Source organism: Lissotriton helveticus, chromosome 2_1, assembly GCF_964261635.1.
Source record: "Lissotriton helveticus chromosome 2_1, aLisHel1.1, whole genome shotgun sequence".
Classification (NCBI taxonomy): domain Eukaryota; kingdom Metazoa; phylum Chordata; class Amphibia; order Caudata; family Salamandridae; genus Lissotriton; species Lissotriton helveticus.
Window position 1 is genome coordinate 1,111,884,480 of NC_136059.1, and position 23,431 is coordinate 1,111,907,910.

A 23,431-nucleotide genomic window follows, 5' to 3' on the forward strand; every position below is an offset into this window, starting at 1 on the left:
GAAGGCAACATCCGTATATACGTCGGTGGACAGTAGTGGTCTCTCAGGCACTTCTTGTGGAACTTGATCAGACAGGTTTTCTATAGTACCCTGTGATATGCTGGCTTCGGGTTGACCTTAATAACTTTTGAAGCTTGGATCTTGCCCTGGCTCTCCATTTGAGCTCTTTATCCTAAGGCTGTCTAAGGAGTTGTGGTGGGTCTCTATGCGGCAGATTTGGTGGTGGGGCGACTTCTTTGGGGGAACAGCTCCACAAGCACAACCCCCAACCCTTCTTCTGGGACCGCTCCACAGCATGTTGTGAAAGGAGGATTTCCTAATTGTTTGGTAAGTTGATAAATCTTTGTACACTACAAGTGCATGAAAGCAGATAACATTGGTTGGCTTTGTGTTTAAATATTTCTCAATGAACACCTGGTTAAACTCTGCTTCACAGCACAAGAATTCAAATTTGATTTGTACTAAATTGCTGTGTGCTGCTTTCGTAAACAGGTTGCACCACCACTGAAACTCCGCCAGTGTTGATTCTGCACTTTGATTGCAGCACACATGGCATGCTCAATCAGTTTACAGGACCACAAAAAACTTTCTCGAACAGTGCTTTCAGTGATTTGTGTACCCTATCACATCACCATTTGTAGAGCCCTGTCACCCTAGTGGCTAATTTTACACTTTTTTATTCCACTGAGTGTAAGTCAGAACTGCATATACCAAGCCCACCTTCAACTCATCTCTCTAACGCTTATGTCACAGGCCTACAGTGTACAGTGGGAACCAAAAGAGTTATAGCGGTCTTTTATTTACAAGACAGTACTCCCTCTACTACTCTCATTACCTTGTTTAATTAAAAGCATCACCCCTCCCACAGCACCTGCTTACCCTCTTAGCCCATTTGTGCAGACATTTGTGTAAAAATGGTTTTTAACCATTCCAAGATGACCGCACCATGAGTGTGCATGCTCACACAGGTCTGGTATCCAAAGTGCAGTCTTTTGAACTCGATCGCTGCGGTGCAATATGCAAATTAGTTTACACTTTCTGTAAGAGGCAGGAAACGCGTATTCGTTTAAATGATTTATGTTAAGAATGGAGTTCAAAAGACTGCACTTTTTGCAAACATAAAACACTGATTCTCTCCTGTTTCTAGTTTTTATTAAAGGCCAAAACAAATGTAACTAAACCTACAAAAAGAAAAATACATTTCACAGATTTTATTAAAGATTCCCCACTATTTGCTTCGCATGCTGGAAAACAATACTAATAGTTCACATCATTTCTTAATTCCAGCTCACTTTCAAATGTCACCAGCCGCCCCTGCACTTGAACCTACCCAAAGAATTTCTAACACCAACTACAATTAAATGAAACAGCACAAAAGTAAACAAGTTGCTTTACTGATCATTATGGTTTTTTTTGTAGGAGACCACGTCATTCCCCTCTTCATGCCTCAATGTGGGGAGTGTATCTGTTGCCAAAATCCGGAGAGCAATTTTTGCCTGGCGAATGAGTAGGTCTCAGTTTTTTATGTACTCATGTGGTATTTTTACTTTTGTACTTACCTATATGCTGTATGGTAAAAATTTTATTTAATGTTGTGTAACTATTACAGCCTAATTAGTGGCCGTGGACTGATGGCTGACAACACCAGCAGGTTTTCTTGCCAAGGCAAAGAGATTCGCAACTTCCTGAGCACCAGCACCTTCACGGAGTACACTGTGGTGAACAAAATATCTGTGGCCAAAATTGACTCCGCTGCCCGTCTGGACAGAGTGTGCTTAATCGCCTGTGGATTTTCCACTGGTTATGGATCCGCAGTGAACACAGCCAAGGTGAGAATGCCATCAATCTCATGCGAGCCACTTTCATAAAATTATTGATGGTGCCTGGGTGACATGATCCAATTTTGCTTAGAAATTTGGAAGAATTGTAGCTGAGATGAGAGTGTGACACACGTATCCGCTTGTGAAATTTAAAATATTTTAATCCTTTTATGATTTTGCACTGCTGTTAATTTGATAGGCAAATCTCTGCTTCTGTGCCCTCTGCTCATACACTGCCCTGTCTACTCACCACCACTTCTGTTCACCAGCAGTGGCTGATGATCTATAAAATTGGTGGTGGGCTACAATTCTTGTCCCAAAGTCCAATTAGTGAGTGGAACACGTGATCCAGATTTCTTCAGATTCCTTCTTTTAAGAGGAGAAGGGGTTCTCCCATAAAACAAATTGAAAAAAATTAGGTGACATAAATGTTCACTTATGAGATGTTTCAATACTTTCATGGTGTATCAAGGTAGCCATGTTTTACCTTGAGTATACCGGGGCCATCATTTTGTGATGGTGTCCCATATATGAAAAATCTACAGCCAGTATTCCACTCTCAGCATTTAGTCATGGGAGCCCCTCAATGCCATGTCAAGAATTACATAAAGTATGTTAGTGCCACATGTTTTTGCCATTGGTGATCCCATACTCAATAGGTGCTCCTGTATGTCAAATATATAAAGACAATCCATTTATCATGGGTGCCCCATACCATGAGTGCTCTCCCTTAAGCCAATAATTATCTCTGATTCTCTGATATATCAGTACCAGTATTTTCCAAAGGATGTTCTCATATGTTAGAAATTACCTCCAATATACCAAGACCTATTTACCATATTGAACACACCTACTCAAATGTATTGGTACCCTGTCCCATAAGCCAAGAATGACCGTCCGAATGCTGGAGCCAACAACACGCAAGCTTGAGACACCCACACACATGCAAATAGTCTAACATGCACTAATACAGTCATTCTCACATATGCACTCACATGTACTCACACACACTCTTATACATCCATTTTCTCGTACACTCTGTTACTCGTGCTTCCATTTTTCTGATCTGTTTGTGTTGTTACACAAATGCTTGGACTCATTTTTTCCTTCCTATACCCATCTTGCCAGCTAGACAACTTTGTATGAACATTTTCTCCAAACACTATTGAAAAGTCAAAACAAATGGTATTGCCAATGTTAGTCATCTTGCGTGATGTGAATGAAATAGTGAATGCAATTAAACTATTATTTCTACCTCTAAATTGAGAATGCCGAATTCACAGAATCCTCATTTTTCAGAATCCAACAAACAATTTAGAAAGGCCTTCCCAGCAGATTGGCCCCTCTGGTTGATTACTTGTGGGAAATAGGAAGAAATATGGGAAAACAAATGTGGGATGTTTAGTCCCATGAAAAGTAGGACTAATGTGCATTTCATGTGAATCAAGAGCACAGACCCTTTTACATATCATGGAGTCATAGGGAAGAATATTTCTCAACTGGAAAAATTAATTTGCCTGTGAAGAAAGCAAAATATAAAGGTTTGGATTTTTATCACCCCACACACTTTGTGATGGAATACCCCAATTTGGCTCTCACAGAAACTTATTTTGAATATGAATACACTCTATATCATCAATTCCAGGGCACTTCAATGGGCAGCCCATTCACCCCCAGTATGGCCTGGCTGTACGTCCATCAATTTGAAAGTGATTTTTATTTATTTGCTCCAATACAAACCCCTACAAACACCATATAAGACTTTAGTGTATATACATTGACAACATTCTGATTATTTGGCATGTGGATACCACCCCCACCCTAAAATTGGTCGATTGAGTCAGCAAAAGGGATCCCTTAGTGAGATTCATGCATGCCATCAGGAAAACTAGGCTGTCATTTCTTGACTTGGGTATCAATATGTGTTACAAGATGAAAGTATTATGTGGTATGGCAGGGGTGACTTACCATATAATACTAGCACAATACACAAAGATGGACCCCGGGTACTCTTTCAGTACACCTGCGTTCAGTCCGGTTAGAGTGGCAAAGAGTAGACAGGCTACTTAGAGACACACGTGTTAAGCATTTCATATCACCAACATGGACGCATAGGCGCATTTTAGTTGTCAAACAAAGATGTCAATCAGGCTTGCGGTCTTTTAACGGGTACCTTAGCACACAGGTACTTGCAGGTCGTGTTGAGCAAAACCCTTGGAACTTAAGCTTGGAGCTGGCCATGGACCAGGAGCCTCCAGGCAGTTCTGGTCTAACTGGCTCGGGGGGCTTGCGTGCAGAGGTGCTCTTGGCTATCCGTGGTGCTGAACAGGATCCACGACAACTGGTGCGGCAGGCGTGTCAGAGAGGTTGAAAATAAATGCTGGATCTTTACAAAAAAGCCACTCCGGTGGCTGATATTACTGTCAGCTTGATCTTTCCTATTCAACCGTCGAATGAAGTAGGTAGTAGTCAGACTGACCACCAACAAGCCTTGGCAACGGCAAGCACATTGGCTTGATAAATCTTCTTAAGAATGACCAGGGGAGCAACATAGACACTGGAGGCTCTCTGAGGATCAAAGTCTAGCACCTTGAAGACTAACCCCCTTATTTTGGGCAGAGTCACTCCGGAGCCTAGCAGACAGACCTTTAGTGGTCATGTAAGGGCGGTTTGGTCCTGCCAACTGCAGGGGACTAGTACCTTTAGTCTTAGGGAGTTCTTGTGAAGTCTTTAGGCTGCAGAGAGGTTCACCTTCCGTTTGGAACCGGTCTCTGGTCCTGTATAGGTAGCAGTCCAGCGGGTGTACCTGGGTACATGCTAGTTAAACCTCAACACCACGAGTGGTTTGGGGGAAAAAGTATGGTGTTTGAAACCAAACACAAAAGAAATCGGCTGGGCCATCGTGGAGCGGGACATACAGGTGATACCGACGTACATGTGGCTTGTCCCCCCTTTGTTCTCCGGTCCGGCCATTTTGAGTCCCTCCGCCCGGACTCGGAGAACGGGGCCGGTGGCATTGGGGAGCCGGCGATCCTCCTTCTTCTGGTGGCCCCCCTTCCTGCTCTGGACGTGCCTCTGCTGATGGTTGGCTGAATTCCGTTTGCCTTGCTGCGGCCCGGACGGGGGTCGAGGATCGCTGCGACCCCGCCGGGCTTCCAAGATGGCGGCCGACCCTGTATATCTCAGCCGGGCCGAGATGGGCGGCGGTGGTCCACTGTCTGGCACGGAAGCCGGATACTGTAAAGGTGTTCCTACACTTGCCGACATCCTCGCCGCCCTACGCTCCTGGGGTGCTCCTGTGACCGCACCCGCCGTTAACCTGGAAGAGGCTCGTTTCGCTGGGCCGTCTGAGCCCCCCCTGGCGTGTGCGGCTCCGTCGCTGCTGGGTGCGGCTGGAACTGTCCTGGAAATCTTGGGCCCGGTGGCTGCCGTTTCTGTGGCTGTGCGGGGTTCCGCTACCCTTCATCGTGCTTTGCTTTCACCTGTGCTGTGGGTCGGTGGGCCAGGTCCTGTCCGGACCGGTCTCGATGGTTCTTCCTGCCCTTCTTCGCCTCGAATGGCCGAACGTAGATCCTGTGCTGACTCCGTTGGGTCGGCTTTCCTCCGATTATCTTCGGAACTGTGCCTGCATTGTGTACGATGGTTTCTGACTGTTCCGGATCATCCGGGTTGTACTCGAAACATCTTATGCGGATTGACGTTTGACCTCCCTGTTATCTGCCTCCTGTTCCTCGTGGTCTGGTTCTTCGTAAGGCGGACTGCTACAGATTTGGAAAAACAAGGACAGGGATGAGACGAACTTGCCTTTGTGGACTGTTGTCTTGTAATGGTTGGATGATCGGCTTGTAACGGTATGACCATGTCGGCTTTTTGTCGTGTTCCTGGAATGTATCCTTAGAATTTTTGTCTTCCCGAGGGCTCTGATGTTTCGGACGGGAGGGTGGGAGCCGACGATTCTGTCTTATGGCCCTCTCCCGTGTTCTTTCCTCCCTTATCCCTTCTTCTCCCCTTTTTGTCTTTATGGTTCCGTCTTGCTTTAGCTCTTCTATATTTCGGGTTCTGATTAGGGCGACAGGCACGCTGCTGGGGGGTAGGCCATAGCCTTCTGCAGGGGTGCAGGGTGGGCTTGCGGGGTGGGGGGGGGTCTGTCATTTTGGGGGTTTTTCCCCCTCATTTTTCTCCCTTTTTTTGGTTCTATGGCTCTTATGTGTACTCTTTTTCGGGACGCGGTCCCAGCATGTGTCCCCCTGGGGGGGGTTATTTTTGATGCACGGGCCTTCCGGTCTTACTGTGACTTTGGCTCACTACGTAGTTATGCTCCGGTTACCACTGGTTCCGTATACCGATCTGTGGTTTCCTGCTTTGTTTGCCATGGGGCGCATGCTTGAGGTGGCGTTCTTCTCTTTACCTTTTGTCCCTTTCTCCCTCTTTTTCCCTCCCTTCCTCCCCCCTTTCGTGGGGGGGTTTTTTCCTTTTCCCCTGGGTTGTGTGACGGAGGGCTTTCTATGATAAGCTTTTTTCAATTCTGTTTGTTATGATATGTTCCTGCTGTGGTGGGTGGGCGCTGAACGGCCGACGCCACTGCTTCTTACGGCGGGACTCCCGTTCTGCCTTTACCGATATGTATTTGTCATTGTTGATTTATCCTGTATATTATACTGCTGCTTGTTTGCGGCCCACCACGGCCCTCCGAGACTTACTTCCTGTCATTATCCTGTTATTCCCGTTCCTATATTAGAAAATCAACCTTCTCGTATCCTGCCCCTGTTGGTTGCTCTGTGGCTTTTAGCCTTTACTTCCTGTATGGTCTGTTGTGATATTCTGTTTGCGCTTCTGTACTGTTGAATATGTTCCTTACATGTGGTGGCCGGCCCGCTGGGTTGTGGGCCCGTATTTGTGAGCCTTCTCTGTACAATAAAGGTTTAAAAAAAAAAAAATAATAAAATAAAATTATAGAGAAGTACTCTTGGAAATTGCTAGTTTGCCAGCCAGGGGCAGTTTTCTATGTAATAAAATCTTTAAGTTTGTTTAAGGGTCTTCCAAATATTTTTTACTGACATTTCAGATGAGCTATTTACATTGAGAAAATTTTCTGTAAAAGAAGTCATGAATGTTTCAGAGCACAGGTAAAGTAAAGGAGACTAGTTGAAAAGTGAGCCAGAGTATTTTAATGATCAAGTGTTCGCTTTGAAAGTGTTGGGGTGGTCTGAAATGGTGATGTACCTGATATCTGATCTAGTAAGGCATACAAGAGATTTTTATGGATGACGATGTAGTCTATCCTGATGCAGTGAAGGCGCAAGTACAAAATAAATTATCTAATTACATGGGTACCTAGGCATCATTTCAACAAAGTGTCTAGTAGACTTTCCATGAGATGTAATGAAACTAACATTTTTCGAATCAACAGAGGGTCAAGGTAGATGTTCTAATAACCACTGACTAATTACTGTTCTTGGAATCTTTAGGGGGTCTTTGCTTAAGTTTTTTTTAGGCCTGGGTGAAACTATGTTTAGGCCTGCACATTCTTGTGCTATTTCCAGCAGTACGTTTATTACGCTTGAAGTGCCTGCGAATGACTCCATATCGCATTATTTGAGATTATATTTGAATAAACATCCTTTCAAAATAGCATGGAAACAGCAAGAATGAATATTGTTCATGTTACATGGAATTTTACTTTACTTCTTAATGTAAAATGTATCCTTGCACCAAAAGTAGCATGAAGGTACATTTCACACTAAAGGAAATAGTGCAAAATTCCAGATTGGCATTTCTTGTAATTTTACATCGTTTTTGGGGAATTTCACATTACTTGCTTTGTGTATATTATGTGAATTGCACCAAGGGCTATTTTGTTTGAAAAGATAGGACCACTGTGTGTCAGGAAGTAGATGTTGAAAAAAAGCATATTTGTTATTAAGGAACCTGACAGTTGACTTCATCTGACTGGCATCACCCTCATAAGCAGATATAATTGATGGAACTAATCATAATGGAATAAGGTCATTTTTCTCATTGTCATCCGAAGTCCACAGTGGTTGGATCACCCGTAGTACTTTAAAATTGACTAATTCTTCCTTGGTGAGTTATGTTTCCTGTTTCAACATGATTTCACCTTTTAGTGTTCTTTAAAATGGATTTAAGATTTCCTATTTCCTATTGTGATGGTTAATTCTAATTCTCTTCATGTTCTAGGTTATTTCTTTGACAATCATTATATTACCCTAAGGTTGCTGTCTCTTTTTTCACTATGGCAATGAGTTGGTTATATTAGAACTACCTCCCCAGAGCTGTTTCCTTACTCATTGATGAGCCCCCTATTCTCCTCTCTTTGCTCATGTTATCTGTCAGTGCTTGAACCACACAAAATGTGATAGGAGGAATGCTTTCAAACCATCTAAACCAGTGGCAATTTCTATGTGTAGCATTCCAACCCACCGTGATTTGCCTTCTGTACCACTCTAGACAGTGGTCCACCTTATACGTAACAGCAGTGACCCGCTTTGTCATGGGGACTGCCCACCCGTAACTATCAGGCAAAGCAGCTCCACAATATCAGTTTTGGCCTTACTATGCCTTGTTAGCGATCCTATACCACAGTGAGCAAGGGACCAGTGCCTAAACATACCCTTGGTCACTTAGAGAATCACATTATCACACAAAAGGCAATGGGAGGAATGTTTTTCCTTGAGGTGTGTCCTAGCGTTAGATCTGTTTGTTGCTAAGTTGGTGTGTTGGATGCACTATGGCCACTGGTCATGTGCCAGTAAGCTGAAACATTTCAAATGCATCTGGATAAATTGACACACTTTCAAGGTTCCAGTGGTTAGCATATATAAAATGTTGTGTTTTGTCGAGCCAGGTTGCCAGCCAAGGTCACTTTTCTGTATGCACTTCTAGTCATTGTATCCTGCATTCTAGTTGGCTGAGTACAATCAGTTGCCTTTTAGGTGACTGATTGAGCCACTAGTAGTGCATAGAAAATACTTTGGAAGAACTGGTGTTCTGATTCTGATCATGTGTGCCTTAGTTGTGAATGTTTGGTCTTATCTGATGCTCTCCTTTTTTGGGCCCTGCTACAAAACATTGTGGTCTTTGACAAGATGGACAGTGCAAAGTCGATCCGGCTGTGTATTCTGACATCATTGGTTCAATTTTTCCATCCAGAAAGCCGTAATGCTACTTTACAGCACTTCATCTTTAAGAGTTTGAGGCGTTAATTTTGTCCACATAATTAGGCATTCACTCAGGAGACAACTCAGACCCCCAGGGAAAGGCATCCATTTAACTAGCAAGCAAAAGAGATGTTCCAAACCAAAGCAACATGTTGAAGAGAAGCATATTTAGCATTAGAAAGCAAGATAACCAGGTTAATATTGTTTTGAAAAAAATTGCCTTAATCCTAAAAGTTGTGCTTGTTTCACATTCCACAAGGTTATTACTAGTTCTAATGCAGTCCATTGATACTCTTTATGTAAGGTACTCTTTGTTTTCAAATATAAATACAATATGTATAATAAACTGTTCTGAGTATGCTTCTTCACAACACCTTTCACTCTTTATGGCCCTTGGCAGGGTTTGAGCCTTTGCAAGACTGGTCATTAAATGCCAACACACTGATTATTGCTTCCTAATAGAACCTGATTAAGATGCTGTTCTGTCATCTTGCAATATTCAGGTTGTTATGCAATCTGTTGTTTCATCTGTAGAGTACTATCCTATCTTCCAATGGCGTTCGGAGGATAGCTCATGCACGGTGACTAGCTGGTGCATACTATGAAACCAGACAGCAGGATTGTTGGAATTGCTTTATTTAGTTATGCCCTCTCTTTTTACATCAACAATTACATTACTTGTGTGGATCTAGCCTCACACATGTCTCCTTGAGCCCTCATCTTTAGTTCAAGTTTCCTGTTCAAGGCCACGCCCAGGAAGTTCTGTCTTCTGGTAACTTGACTTCTGACTGCTTGTGCAGTCAATCCTGCTCTCTGCGACATTACTTTTCCCCTACACTTAAAAATCCACTACATTTCTTGGAGAAGTCTTTTGGATTGTTGGAATGTTATATTCAGCTACACCCTCTCTGTTTACATCGGTTGACCTACTTAAGTGGCAATAGCCTCACATATGTCTCCTTAGGCTCAAGTTATCCTCTTCAGTTCCCTTTTCCTGTAACAGACCACGCCCAGAACGTCCTGTTGTCTGGTAGCTAGACTTCTGATTCCTTGCGCAGTCAGTCCTGCTATCAGTGACATTACACATAGTGAGATCAGGTTGTGCACAGATATGAAGAGCCTACAAGCAATCAAAAAAAATGATGTTATTTATCTTCATTCCTGGACACATGGGACAGAAATGACATGATCTCAGACTTAGGGCCTGATTACGAGTTTGGTGGTGTGGGAGCTGTGGTGCATGCACATAGTGAGGGCACAGTGCCCCAGGGTTCTGTAGGGTCCCCTTTGTTTCCTCTCTGCTGTGGTTATCATGGAGGAGGAACCACCGTGAAAACTCTGGCGGAGAGGAAACTCGTAATATCCTTGGCGTGACCATGGCGGTCCCATAAAGCATATTGCTGCCTCTACACCTCCTTGCCACCGCCAGGGAGTGAACCTAACTTCTATAATCAGCAGTTCTCTTTACGCAAACACTTTTGAAGCTAGCCCGAGCACCTCAAACTGGTACTACACATAAAATAGTATTGTGTGTGGGTGGTCCCTTTGAAGTCACAGAGCAAAACAAAAATGTGATTATGAGATGAGTAATAGCAACATTGTATTGCAACATTACTAGACCACACAATGTACAGTTCGTTTTTTTGTATTATCTACTGCATGTTACACAAATTTAGAATTTGAGGTACGGAGAGATACATCAATTTGCCCACAGCCATGTGATTTTTGTTCACATGACGAAAGCAGGATTGGTGCCCAGGTTGGCAGTTTCATTGTGAAAACGAGTACATTGTAATATGGTGATAATAAAAGCTGTTTCTTGAAGTGAGAGCTAGGACACAGGAACCCGTGGCCGATTAGCATATTAAACCCTCGCCCCAGCTTTACTTTCCAACAGCAGGAAAGGGGACTTTTCGACAAACTGCAGAATCCATTTATAAGAAGAAAGAGGACCTAAAATATTACGGCATTTGCCAAATACAGTTCTGAAAGTCAGGATTACCTTCCTAAATACGAACAGTTGGGAAGATTGAAAAGCTTTCATGCGGGTTCTAGACATTGTTCCCTGTTGCTCTATATGACACCTTCATTTACCAGATGCATCCATGCCAAATGAGACACCAGGTTCCACCCCTGGGTTTCTTGTTTAACAAATAATTTCATCTGTATAAATCCAATTGATGTGGTTTAAATTAAGCAAGACTACAAATCTCAGACTGCCTTCTGTTGTTGAAGAAAAGCCTGATGCTGTCTCGGATAAAGCCAAAAAATCATGCTCAGCAAAATGTCATATACTTTTATCCTTCTCTGCTATTGGAGGTACTCAACCTCCTAAAAACAGAACAGCTGCTGAACCGGTGACCACTGATTGTTCTATTCTGTTCTGTCCTTTCTCAAACCAGGACATATATTTTTGTATTGTGTGTCTTTGAGCCATTATCCAAGTAGCTTACCAAACAATAAACAAGGAGAAACAACATTGATCAGGACAGAAATGGTAAAAAAAACATAAATTTATAAAGTCAAAGTCTATGGACATCAGATTTTACACGTCCTTTGAGTTTCAATGTTTGGAATGAATCCCTTTTTTCCACTTCCCGGTGGTATGTTAGAGGGGCTGGGTTAAACAAACGCTTGTAAGTTTCAGGGAGACATGAGCCTATTGTAGGTGCGTTTCGAATATATGATTTTTCAACTAATACAAGTTCCACGCATGGCATTACCACGCGAATTTTACATCGCAAGTGGCTTTACCACGCTGGAATTGACAACGAAGGATTGTACCACGGTAGGAACGTCTTACCTGCACGTCTTTCTCCTGCAGCCCCTTACTTCCATCTACCATGGAAACAAGCGTCAAAACACGTCTTCTAAAATAAATAAAGGACTGTTTTTTTTTACGTACACTGCACGTCTTTGAGGGAGGGTCATTCCTTTTTCTTCATCAATACCACAGAGCGTTTTTTTTTTATCTAACTCGCTCGCTCGCTTGTTATTTTTTGGGGGGGAGACCCCCCCAGCCCCCCCAGCCCACGTCTTCTAAAATAAATAAAGGACTGTTTTTTTTTACGTACACTGCACGTCTTTGAGGGAGGGTCATTCCTTTTTCTTCATCAATACCACAGAGCGTTTTTTTTTTTATCTAACTCGCTCGCTCGCTTGTTATTTTTTGGGGGGGAGACCCCCCCAGCCCCCCCAGCCCCCTCCCAACCCTCCCCCAGCCCCCCCATCACGACTGGACGGAATACCACGTCTCCCCCCAAGCCACGCTGAACGTTTTTTCGTGGTCAAGACGGTCGTTGAAGGCTCCCTCGTTGAAGAGACGTTTGCGGGGTAAGTGGATCGTTTAAAACGTCAATCGTGGAAAAGACATCGTTGTAAATGATGTTTCCCGTGCGTTTCTTGTCCATAGTAAAACTTGACACAGGTGATGGCACTTCCAATTAGTATCTCATAGGACCTGACTGTATGCAAAAGAATTAATTGATTTAAGAGAAAAAACTTTTTTCATTACCCTTATCAGCTTGCTCCTATTTAGTGCTGCTGTGCTAAGGAATGGATAAGAGATAGACATCTTCGTCTATCTGGCACGTGAGAAGGAAGTATAGAAATTCTGCACAGAACAGAGGACCTGTACAGCTAGCAATTGGATACATCAATAGTGTGCCTTCACAGGGAATGGATAGGAAGGGAAAATATTTGTGGTACCCTTGGTACATATCTCCATAATGATCCCCTCTGGCTCTTAAAAGGTGGGTGTAACCCTCAGGTGTGACTAGTAGTGGGTTGAGATCATATGTGTACATGGTGAGACAGCCCCGGGAATGAGAAGTGTTACCTCCACATGGTAAGGCATTGAGGCCATTTATCCCTGTTTCTTTGTGCCTTTTTATTTGGACTGAGTTTGACACTTTGTGATACAGCTTTACAGGGAGAGTATGCATGGGGCATGAGAGGCTATAACTTTGCACCTGAGGGTGGCACTGGGTTTTGATGTCCAACCTGTTCATGAGGAGGTTGCATGGGCATTTTGAGGATATAGTCAACCATGTGCAGTCTACACTGGGCATTTGAAGTCATGCCTGTTCAAGCGGAACCTGCTTATGTATAGGGAGAAGCTGCACTTGGCATTTGAGGCTAAATGTGCACATTGGGAGTTGCATTGGACATTTGAGACATACCCAGTGAATGTGGAAACTCTTGTCGGCAGTGGCACCTTAGACTATTCTTGTGTATTTTGAAGCTGAACTGGGAATTTGATGCTACAACTGCACACTGTGAAGTTGTAAAGGTCACTGGTGTCTAACCCTGTGTGCTATGAGTTCAGGGTAAGTATGTTAATGTATGTTTGAGGGTCTCCCTTTGTTGCAGTGGACATATGTGTCTATGCTTAGATATAGGAGGCTATTTTTGGTATGTGTGACCTTTCCTTTGCAAATGATTGTTTTCCTTGATTATATTGAGGAATGTGACTAGTCCCTAGAAGGTATAATTAGCGGTTATGTTTTACTACAGGGACAATGGGTGAAAGATCATGAGATGGCACCTCCTGCAATGCCTTTGGGAGAGAGGGGACTGAAGGCAGTAAGAATTTGGGTTACTGATTGAGGGGGTGAAGCTCTACTCAAGTAGTAATCACAATCATTGTCAGAGTGACGTAATAAGCAACCCCCAAAATAACCTGTGATCAACCCTCTGGAGCTTGGCACAGAGCAGTCAGGATTAACTTAGAGGCAATGTGCAAAAGACTTATGCAGTAATTCAAACAATTGTAAAGTTTAAACACAACTCAAGAAAAATCCCATACTAATGTAGAAAATAGAGTAGAATGTATTAAATAATTTGACAACAAAATGACAAAAATCTAATTAGTAGAAACAGAGATATGCAATTTTAAAGAATTAAGTGAAAATAGCACCAAAAAGCACAATGTACCACAAAGTCCAGCGCAACGAGTTTCATTTGTGGTGGAAGGGGCCATGAAGAGAAAAGGGAGTTTCATGGATAGTCACCGATATATGGTGAAGAGCAGGCTGGGCGTTGCTGACGGTCATTGCTGTAGCGCAAAGTTCCTGACGGTCCTTGCTTGAGCTTTGTGTTGGTGTCACCGCGAGGTGTTGATGCTGTTGCGCGAAGTGCATACCTCACATTGCAGGGCGTCATTGGCCTTCGCTGTACAGCGAAGTGTTGACTTCCTTGGTACTTCGCGTTGGCAGGTGACACTGGCAGCAAGATCTTGGCACAAGCAGGCCTGTTTGCAAAGAGCCCATAAACTCCCGGGGAGCTCAAATGAGGCCACACCAAAGGTCCAGGACTTAAGGGACACTAATTGGGGGTCAGGAACTCACTCCAGCAGAGGCCAGCAAGGCTCAGGTAGGCCCAGGCAGCAGGTCAGCTGGGCAGTTGTTGGGAGCCTCTGGAACTTGCTATGTCCCTGTATCTCAGAAAAGGGAGTCTGGTGGCTGACCCTTGTAGTCACTTCAGCCTGGGATGAAGGGTGCAGGTCCAATCTTCCTTCTCAGTAAGTAAGTCAGCAGGCAGAAGAACAGCAGAGTGGCAGTCGTTCTAGCAGCAAAGCAGCATAGCAGTCCTACTTCTGTACTATGGACAGGTCCAGAGGTGTACTGAAGAGTTGGTATCTGAGGTCCAATATTTTTAACTGGTGCCTTCTTTGAAGTGGGACAAACATTTAGAGGATTCTCTTTGAAGTGTTTTGGGTTCCTGCCTTCTCTGCTCTGGCTCCAGACTAACTACATGGGGCATGCAATCCTCTGTGTGTGGAGTGTTGTGTCTCGAGCTGAGCTGAGCTTAGCTTGAGCTGCGCTCGAGCTAAGCTTGCTGCGCTCAAGACACAACATAGGCATGACACAGTCTATTCAGGTGTAAGTGGGGGCAGTACCTAACTCCGCCCTCCCATTCTGCCAGTGATGGCCCATCCAGGCACACCTAAGCATTCTACTGTGTGTGGTTATCTATTAGAAATACACAAAGACCAACTGCCAACTACACCCAGCCATGTGACCCAGAGACATGCTGCTGTCACTAAATCACTAAGGCAGGAAAATGCTGACTCTAAAAGTGCAAAAAGAACAATTGATGGACAGAATGTTGACAGAATGTTGAACAACTTCATAAATTCACCCCAGTACAGAGATCTGGGCCTAAATCCATCGTTTTTTGCTACCCATGCCAATCCAGTTTAAACCCAGCCATATGCAAATCGGTCTTGACTCCTGCTTCCCATGGGAACAGTCCAAACCAAACTGAAAGGCCAGGTCCTCCCGGGACCAGAAACCAGCCCCAGGATGCTTGGCAGTTCGGGCTGGACTGATCCCATGAGGAACCGAGTCAAGACTGATTTGCATATGGCTGGGTCTAAACTAGGGTGGCATGTTGAGCAAAAGAAGAATGGATTTAACCCAGATCTCTTGACTAGGGGTGAATGCAGGTTTATTCAGCATTCCATCCATCATTTGTTTGCATAAAACAACTTTCTAAAAGTGGCATTTTCAAAATTGTAATAAAAAATCCAACTTCACTATAAATGAGGATTTTTCATTACAATTCCAAAGACACCAAGAAATGAACTGTTTACCTCTTCCCATTTGGAAGTTACAGCTTATTAAATATAATAAGGTAACTCCTATGTTATCCTATGGGAGAAGCAGGACTTGTGGTAGGGATAAACAAAGGGGCATATTAGCAAGAGCCTTGTTAAAATTATCGCAGTTTTAGTGGCAGGAAACTGCCACTAAAAACGGTGATAATGGGCTTGCTAATATGCGTTATAGAATTCCAATAGAAGCCCAGGTTAGATGTGCAGGACATCTAACCTGGGCTTCTATTGGAATTCTATAACGCATGTTAGCAAGCCCATTATCGCCGTTTTAGCAGCAGTTTCCTGCCCCTAAAACGGCGATAATTTGTAAGTAGGTTCTTGCTAATATGCCCCAAATTTACAAAGTTTTTCACTACCAGGACATGTAAAACTTTAAAAGTACATGTCCTACTTTTTGAATTCACTGCACTCTGCCCTCTGGGTTGTTCATGGCCTACCCTAAGGGTAACTTATATGTATTAAAAAGAAGGTTTGGGCATGGAAAAAGGTTTATTTTGTCAGGTCGAAATAGTAGTTTAAACCTACCCACACACAGGCTTCAGTGGCAGGCCGAATACAGGTTTGCAAGGCTACCTAAGTGAGTGGCACAACAAGTGCTGCAGGCACACTAGGAGTATTTAGTATACAGGCCCTAGGTACATGTAGTACCACTTTACTAGGGACTTATAATTAAATGAATTATGCCAATTGGGGACAAGTCAACTTTAGCACTTGTCAACAGTGGTAAAGTGCAAAGTCCTAAGGCTAACCAAAAGGAGACCAGAAGCATGTGAAGGAGTAAGGTAAAATGTTTCGGGGAAGACCACCCTAGGGCTGACAGGTCTAACAAAGGCCATATGGTGCCCCTGGTATTAAAAATGTCAACAAAGTTGTTTTATGGAATACTAGTGTACCATTGTTTTCTTGTGTGTTATTCTCTCTTCCCTAATTTTCTCATTTTAATACTACAAAAAATACAAGTTGGTATGAGTGTAGAAAATCTACCCTTTCTGCATGGTCTACATGTGTTTGTGCCTTTCTCTGACCTGAGATTTTGGCTATTTTATTTTACTCTATATATTTCACCTCTCCTAAAAAGGGGGAACGTACCAGTGCTTCCCCTTTACACATGGTTAAGTTGGCCTACACCTGACTGACAAACTTTTCTTGCCTAAAAAGTCCCCAGTATATTTCTTGTAGGAAATAAGCATAGGGCCTGGAAGGTAAATGCTGCCTGTCAACTGCAGCACCTATGGGGCTATCCACAGTGCTGGCCTGTAAAATATGGTGGACCAAGTGTAGCCTGACTGCAGAAGCCTATAAAAATATCCCTTTTGACAGGAGTGTAACTCCATTTTTAATTATTAATAAGTCACACCTAAGTATACCCTGTCGCCTGCAGGGTATAGTGCCTGATATTTAAAAGAGGAATATGTGTGAAGCTGAAGTTGCCATATCCCTCTAGTAACTAGACCCAAAAGCTATTTTCACTGGCAGGGCTGTAGCTGAATCCTTAAAAAATTCGAAGTACAGATTATAAACATTAATCTGTAACGTTTGACACGAAAGAGCTACAGCATCATGCAAAAACTATTTTTAATACGTATTAAAAGGCAAATTCAATTGTAAAGTTAGAATTTAATACATAATTTGGAAAAGTACATTTTAGAGAATGAACTTTTCCAGCCTGAAGCTCATGGAGGCTAATGGAAAGGACTGTTCCTTTTTCCTGGCCACACCTCTTAATGGACTAATGAGCTCTGCACAAGGGAGAAAGAGTTTCTCAATCTTGGGATTTTGGAGTGAGGACCACTGTGGAGTTGTTTGCAAAAGGACACACAGTAGCTGTTGTAAAAAGGGGATAGGGTTGCCCATGGGTCCTTTTACCCCATTGGGTAAGAAAGAGCCAGAAGTCACCCCCATTCACTAGCTAGTGCTAACCATAAATGTTACATACCGAGGCACTCTCCACAGAACACTTTCCTGGCCTACTGATGATCAGAGGAGGACTGGATATGCTGTCTATGACCTAAGAGGAGTACTAAAGGACTGGACTTTTTTGCTCCTATAAGCCCAGGACAAAGAAGTGCACTTCAAGGGACAGTTGGCTGACCTCCTGTGTGGATAAAGGGGCGCAACAAGCTGAAAGGCCTTTTTCCTGAAGTGACAGGTTGTACAGTATCAACTGGACCTGCACTAGACCTGCTAGTGGCCCCAGCTGCAGTGAATCCTGGCCCCTACCTGCTGTTGCTGAGGTCCTATGAGACTTGTGAGCTGCTTCAGAAACATCGAGACATTAAATTGCTCTGCAACTGTCAAGGGGACCGCCATAAAAAAGCTCAGTCAGAAGGTAAAAGCTTTGACCAGGCAGATCCACTTTGAGTATCTGACTGAAATTGTGTCTAGGTCCCTGTCTACCCTATCCATAGGCTATCATTGGCTTTTAGTGCTATGTGTTAATATTGTTACTTAAAACTTACTTTAAAAAATCATATCTCTGACACCACTTATTTGATTTTCTACATTTTGGTTTTTAAATTTGACTCTATTTTTCTAATTCAGTCTGGATTTTTATTGTTTCATATTTTTACTTTATTACTATGTTGATACTGCATAGATACTGTACACATTACCCTACGTTGAGCCTGTCTGCTCTGGCTATAGACACCAGGGTGTTGAGCTTAGGTTAAGTTAGTGACTTTGAGGAGGGTCATCCTGACAAGTTAGTGTTATTGTACTTTGAGATGGACAACAACGATCTCAAATAATAATCCACTTTCTAACAGCAGGTAATTTAAACTTCACACTATTGGGCGTTTTCTCAACGTTTGGTCAACTTTTTCTCCACTTCTCTTGGTAAGCAGAAATCAGTCTGTTGGGTACATTTGGCATGCTTAATACAAGGAAAAGTCATCCTTTTGTGCGTTTGCGGATTGTCTGTTGATTGGTCTCCAATTTATAGAACGTGTTTCATGATTAATATTTCCATAGGTTAAACCAGGCACATCATGTGTAGTGTTTGGTTTGGGAGGTGTTGGACTCTCCACAATCATTGGCTGCAGAGTGGCTGGGGCTAAACAGATCATTGGAGTTGATATCAATGCAGACAAGTTTGGAAAGGCCAAAGAAGTAGGAGCCACTGAGTGTATCAACCCACTGGACTACACCAAGCCAATCCATGCAGTAATAACAGAGATGACCAATGGAGGAGCCAACTATTCTTTTGAGTGTGTTGGGAATGTTGATACAATGGTATGTAATCACTTAAAATACATTAGGAGTGTTATCTATAAGATTAAACGTTTGAGAACTGTACTTACCTTTTTTTCTAAGATTAAAAAGTGATAGCCATCAAAATGAAATTATGTTAGCTATGTTGTGTTGTGCTGTGATGTGCTCATTTAATGTGTGCAAATCCATCTTTTTAGTGTAAGCCTCCAGATTTTTGTCTGATCGTACTCAATGTTTTACCTTTGGTGTGGACTGAGTTCTGCAAGCATGGGTCCGCCTTCCTACTGGTTTCGTATAAATATCTTTCTACTGCAAAATCTAACAATCTCACTGGCAATATGAATAGAAGTCCAGTATTCGTGGTCATCGCTAAATTTGTAGGTAGTAGTCCATCACGGTGGCAGAGGTAATGTCTTCCGACGACCTGATGGACTGTAACTCATCTGCCAAAGCGTAAATCAGCCCCTTTGTTTCTAGATGCTACTTGGTCGGTAAAGGAGTGCTTTTAAAAATATATTTACTCTGCAAAAGCTAAGACAACAAAGAATGTATAAAGTATTCAACAATCAACATAAACAATTATTGAAGCTATTACATTTTGGAACAGTACTTTTCTACAAATCGAAAAATACATACAAATCATTATTAGACACAGGGGCGGCTCCTCCATTTGAGCGGAGGAGTGTCCGCCACAAGCCCCAGAGCTGAAAAATAAAATGGCAATAAAGTTTATATATTACCATTTTATTTTTCAGCAACCCAACCCGAACTAAATCTCCGGATGGGCCGGGCTATTGCTGCCAAGTGGCAGCAGCAGGGAGCTATGCACTAAAGTTTAAAATGTGCATGTCTCTTTGGCCGGCCGTCTTGCGACAGCCAGCAAGAAATGCGAATTTTAAATTTCTCAAGCCTAGCTGTCTCAGACAGCTGGGTTAGAGAAAGCACACGCCTTCAGTCCTGTTGAGAGTGCCGAGTGAGGACATTCCCTCCAATCCTGGTGCCAGGATTGGGTAGTGCAGTTTCCTGGTACGGAGCTTAAAGAAGCCATCCAAGGGAGAAGGACGTTGCGTTGCACGTCAGGAAGGTACGTTTATTTACATTTTATTTTGGGCCCCCTTTCCACCCCCCTCGGTACATGCCAGCCACCACTGATTAGAAAACATTAACAATCCAAATGGGTGTTGACATTTTAAAAAATATTCGATTTTGTTTGGTCCTCTGTTGCAATACATAACCCTCCGTAAACATTAGGATCATTTTATATTTATTCCGGTGATTGAACAGCATATACATCGCTTTCTCAATCAAGAATCTGAGTTCCAGTACTTCTTTATTAATAAATTCTGCAGCCAAAATTGCTCCTTAGGCAAAAATACCCCCTGCCCTCCCAATGTTCTTCAAAACTCCCCATTAGACTCAACCTTCTCTCATCTAATTCACAACAGTTTGACTAATGCTACGGGAAACTTTGAATGTATTAAAATCCAATGCATTACTTCATCTGTACAATACTACTGTTTTGGGCAAACACTTTGGTCCACTTCTAACTCACATACGTTATCTGGCCCTTTAAATATACTTTAAAGGCAAGCCTTGCAATTCTTGGATTTTTAGCTTCAATCTGTTGAATGGCACAAGAGATAAACCATTTTGAGGGACTTATTGAAAATGTCCATCAGCATAGGTTATGAATCAAATCTACACCTCCACTGGGCTATACCATGGTTATGATCTGAAAAGGATCAGTCCTCACCTCTTGAGTGTCCAGCCCATGATGACAGTATAACAAATATCTAGCTGGGTTTAAGTCAGAAGGTGAGGGTATTATACACTGAAAACGTGATTATTTAGGTAACTAGTTCACCAAATATTAGGCAGTGAAAAGACATACGCCATATCCTGAAACATGTAATGACATTTTTCCATAGTGTCACCATATATTATAATCGTAGCAGATTGTGACTGACCATTAAATAGGAATCTACATCAATGTCGAAAGTCCCCTTTCTATGTAAGGTTAAGGAAACTGGGCTAGCACTAATACAAATTTACATTATCAAAGTTAGGACCACTGCCTGCTCTTACTGAAGTTTTCAAACTGGATACAACTTTTTTGAAAGGAGCATTGTCTTTTTTATGAAACCTGGGCTGCTTTAAATGAAATCCATATTGAAATACTTCTACAGGGATGTTGTTCTGCTGTCCCTTGCAGACCACCATGCTTGTGTTGGCAGCGAAGCAACCTGCTTTATGATCCTAAATTAGGCAGTTCGTTCTGCGTGCCCTCTCATTGCCTATTTTGCAAACTGACCTTATAGTTCTTAAGCTGGCTCGTAAAAGCAGATTAATTTTGTAAAACTTCGTTGACAATTTGCAACTGCTTTTTGCAAATCTAGTCTTACTAAATTTGGCACCTAGTTTGTAGAAATTAAGTCAACAAAGCTTGTACCATTTTGAAGATGTCTGGAAACATGATTATTCTTTGACAAAAAGAATGAGCCTGAACTGAAAACAGGTTGTGAGGGTTGGAGAAGTTAGCTCCATGATTGTGCACAGACCTATTGCTGTATTCTGATTGCTGTTTTGTGAGTCCCCTTCTCTGATCCGTAGAGCTTTAAGTGCCTGGATCCTGTGGGCAGTGCCTTATCTCTGTGGAGTACAGGTGGCATAATGAAACATCAAACTCTGAATGATATACAAAATTAGAACTAGCTAAGGAAAGCCACTGAGTGTAGCCATCAAACATGCACCTTGTTGGGCCCAGAAGGAGTGCTTTCCTTGGATCTTCACTGTGAGTACTGACTGGACTGAGACAATCTCACAGAGCCCTTGCTGAACCACAATTAGAGTATCTTATTCCTTCAACCCAAACCCCAAGGATGAATTGGCCTGATATACTTATGGCACAGACGGTTCATTGATCCCTGATCCACTACATAAGACTAAGATATAGAACATCACTTTGGAACCTAAATTGGACTTCACTGAGTTCCATGATAACCATAAGCATGTTGACATAAAATAAATACATAAAATGATATCTGCTTTGTTACTATTTCTCAATCTTAATTTTTCACCTTTTTAGTGATAATTGATTTGTATATTTTCAACATTCTACATGACCTTAGGTTGTACCTAAACTTCCCAATTCTCTTATCTGTGTTGTTTTTTCATTGTCCATGGATGTGTCTAGAAGGCATTTGGCTTGCCCGTTTCGGCCTGCTGATAAGGGAGCTCAAATGAGGCATTGGTTTTCTACAATTGACAACATGCTGAAGTACTTTAACTGAAATCAAGTTTAACAAACAGTCAAGGAAAGGAAGTGAGGAGTTTTTTTTCGGAAGAATGACATCATTGAATTCATAACAGACAACATGAAGTAAGGAAACCTCCTAGAACTCCTTTTTCCCAACATAAGTGAGGGTAATGTTCCAGTTCTATTTTTAAAGGACTCTCACCCACATATTTCTAAGTGGCATGCTTTAGCATGGAGTCCTCGCCCGCTATATCCTTTAATACTGGGTGGGATCAGCCGCACTTTTGGATTGGGCACCTTGATATTGATAGGAAACTCTATATCGGGTTTTTGTGAGGGTTCAAAGTGCCTTTGAGCGACACCCTTTTTAGCATTTTTAAGGAACCTTTGGTAGAAAATTAAGACAGTTGGGGATGTAAATTGAGTGATAATTACTCTATTGGTTATCATGTTTCAGCTGGTTATATCTACCACTGGTGTCATCCAGCCTTCATCAGGACCATGATGGAGCGGAAATTTCATGGTGATTTCTTTTTGCAAAACATCATTAACTCTTGTTTTCCGCTTAAGGGGATGAACCTTTGTCACCGTGTTATCACCATAAGGAGACTTTGCATAAACATGAAAAAATTAAATGCGAATAAATATTTAAGGCAATAATGAGAGTTGTGAGTAGTCTTAAGGGGTTTTATTTTCTAATCAAAAGTCAAGGTTCTCTGACTCTTTATTCATTAGTCAAATATCAACCAGGTTACAGATTTGAAAGATAGGAAAAAAATAGAATTAATGCAGAATATACAAGGTACTCCATAAAGGAAGAAACCCTATTTCTAATGGATAATGAGGCATAACTGTCAGTCAGAACTCTTAAAGAGTTTTAAGATCATATAATGTAAGAGTGAGTTTTGCAAAGCTAGATCAATAATTAATAAATTAATCTCCCATAAAGAGAAATAAATGCATAGGACATAAAAATCTTTACAAAGCCAGTTAGTCAAAGCATAAAACTTTGAGTTTAAGCATCTAAATCTGCTCTCGTTCTCTCAGCTGATTCTTTTTCCTTGCGCTGTTCATCTCTGTCTCAGACAAAAGCTGCCCAAATGAGCCCCTCCTCCCATCAGCAGAACAAAAAAGGAGTGTCTTTCTGCAAGCGTCCTCCTAACAAAAATGAGGAAATGGCCCCAGCTCTCAGTTAGTAACCAGTATTTTTAACAAAAATACATGTGACTTGGTCTTCGTTGTTTGTCCAATTGGAGTTTCAGAACACATCGACATCCCATGGTCTGACTAGACACGTCATCTATCAGACAAGTTCTTGTAACGCATTTGAGTCTTGTGCTAAATGACT

General features: G+C 42.4%; 1 protein-coding gene across 1 annotated transcript in view; it reads left to right on the top strand.

Annotated features, from left to right (window-relative positions):
* LOC144819620 (alcohol dehydrogenase 1-like) overlaps positions 1-23,431 on the top strand; it is a 177,192-nt gene that overhangs the window by 84,324 nt on the left and 69,437 nt on the right. Inside the window, exons 4-6 of the mRNA XM_078677439.1 lie at positions 1,420-1,507; positions 1,610-1,829; positions 18,588-18,848. Of these exons, the coding sequence (XP_078533565.1) occupies positions 1,420-1,507; positions 1,610-1,829; positions 18,588-18,848 (569 nt within the window). The remainder of the gene's footprint in view (positions 1-1,419; positions 1,508-1,609; positions 1,830-18,587; positions 18,849-23,431) is intronic.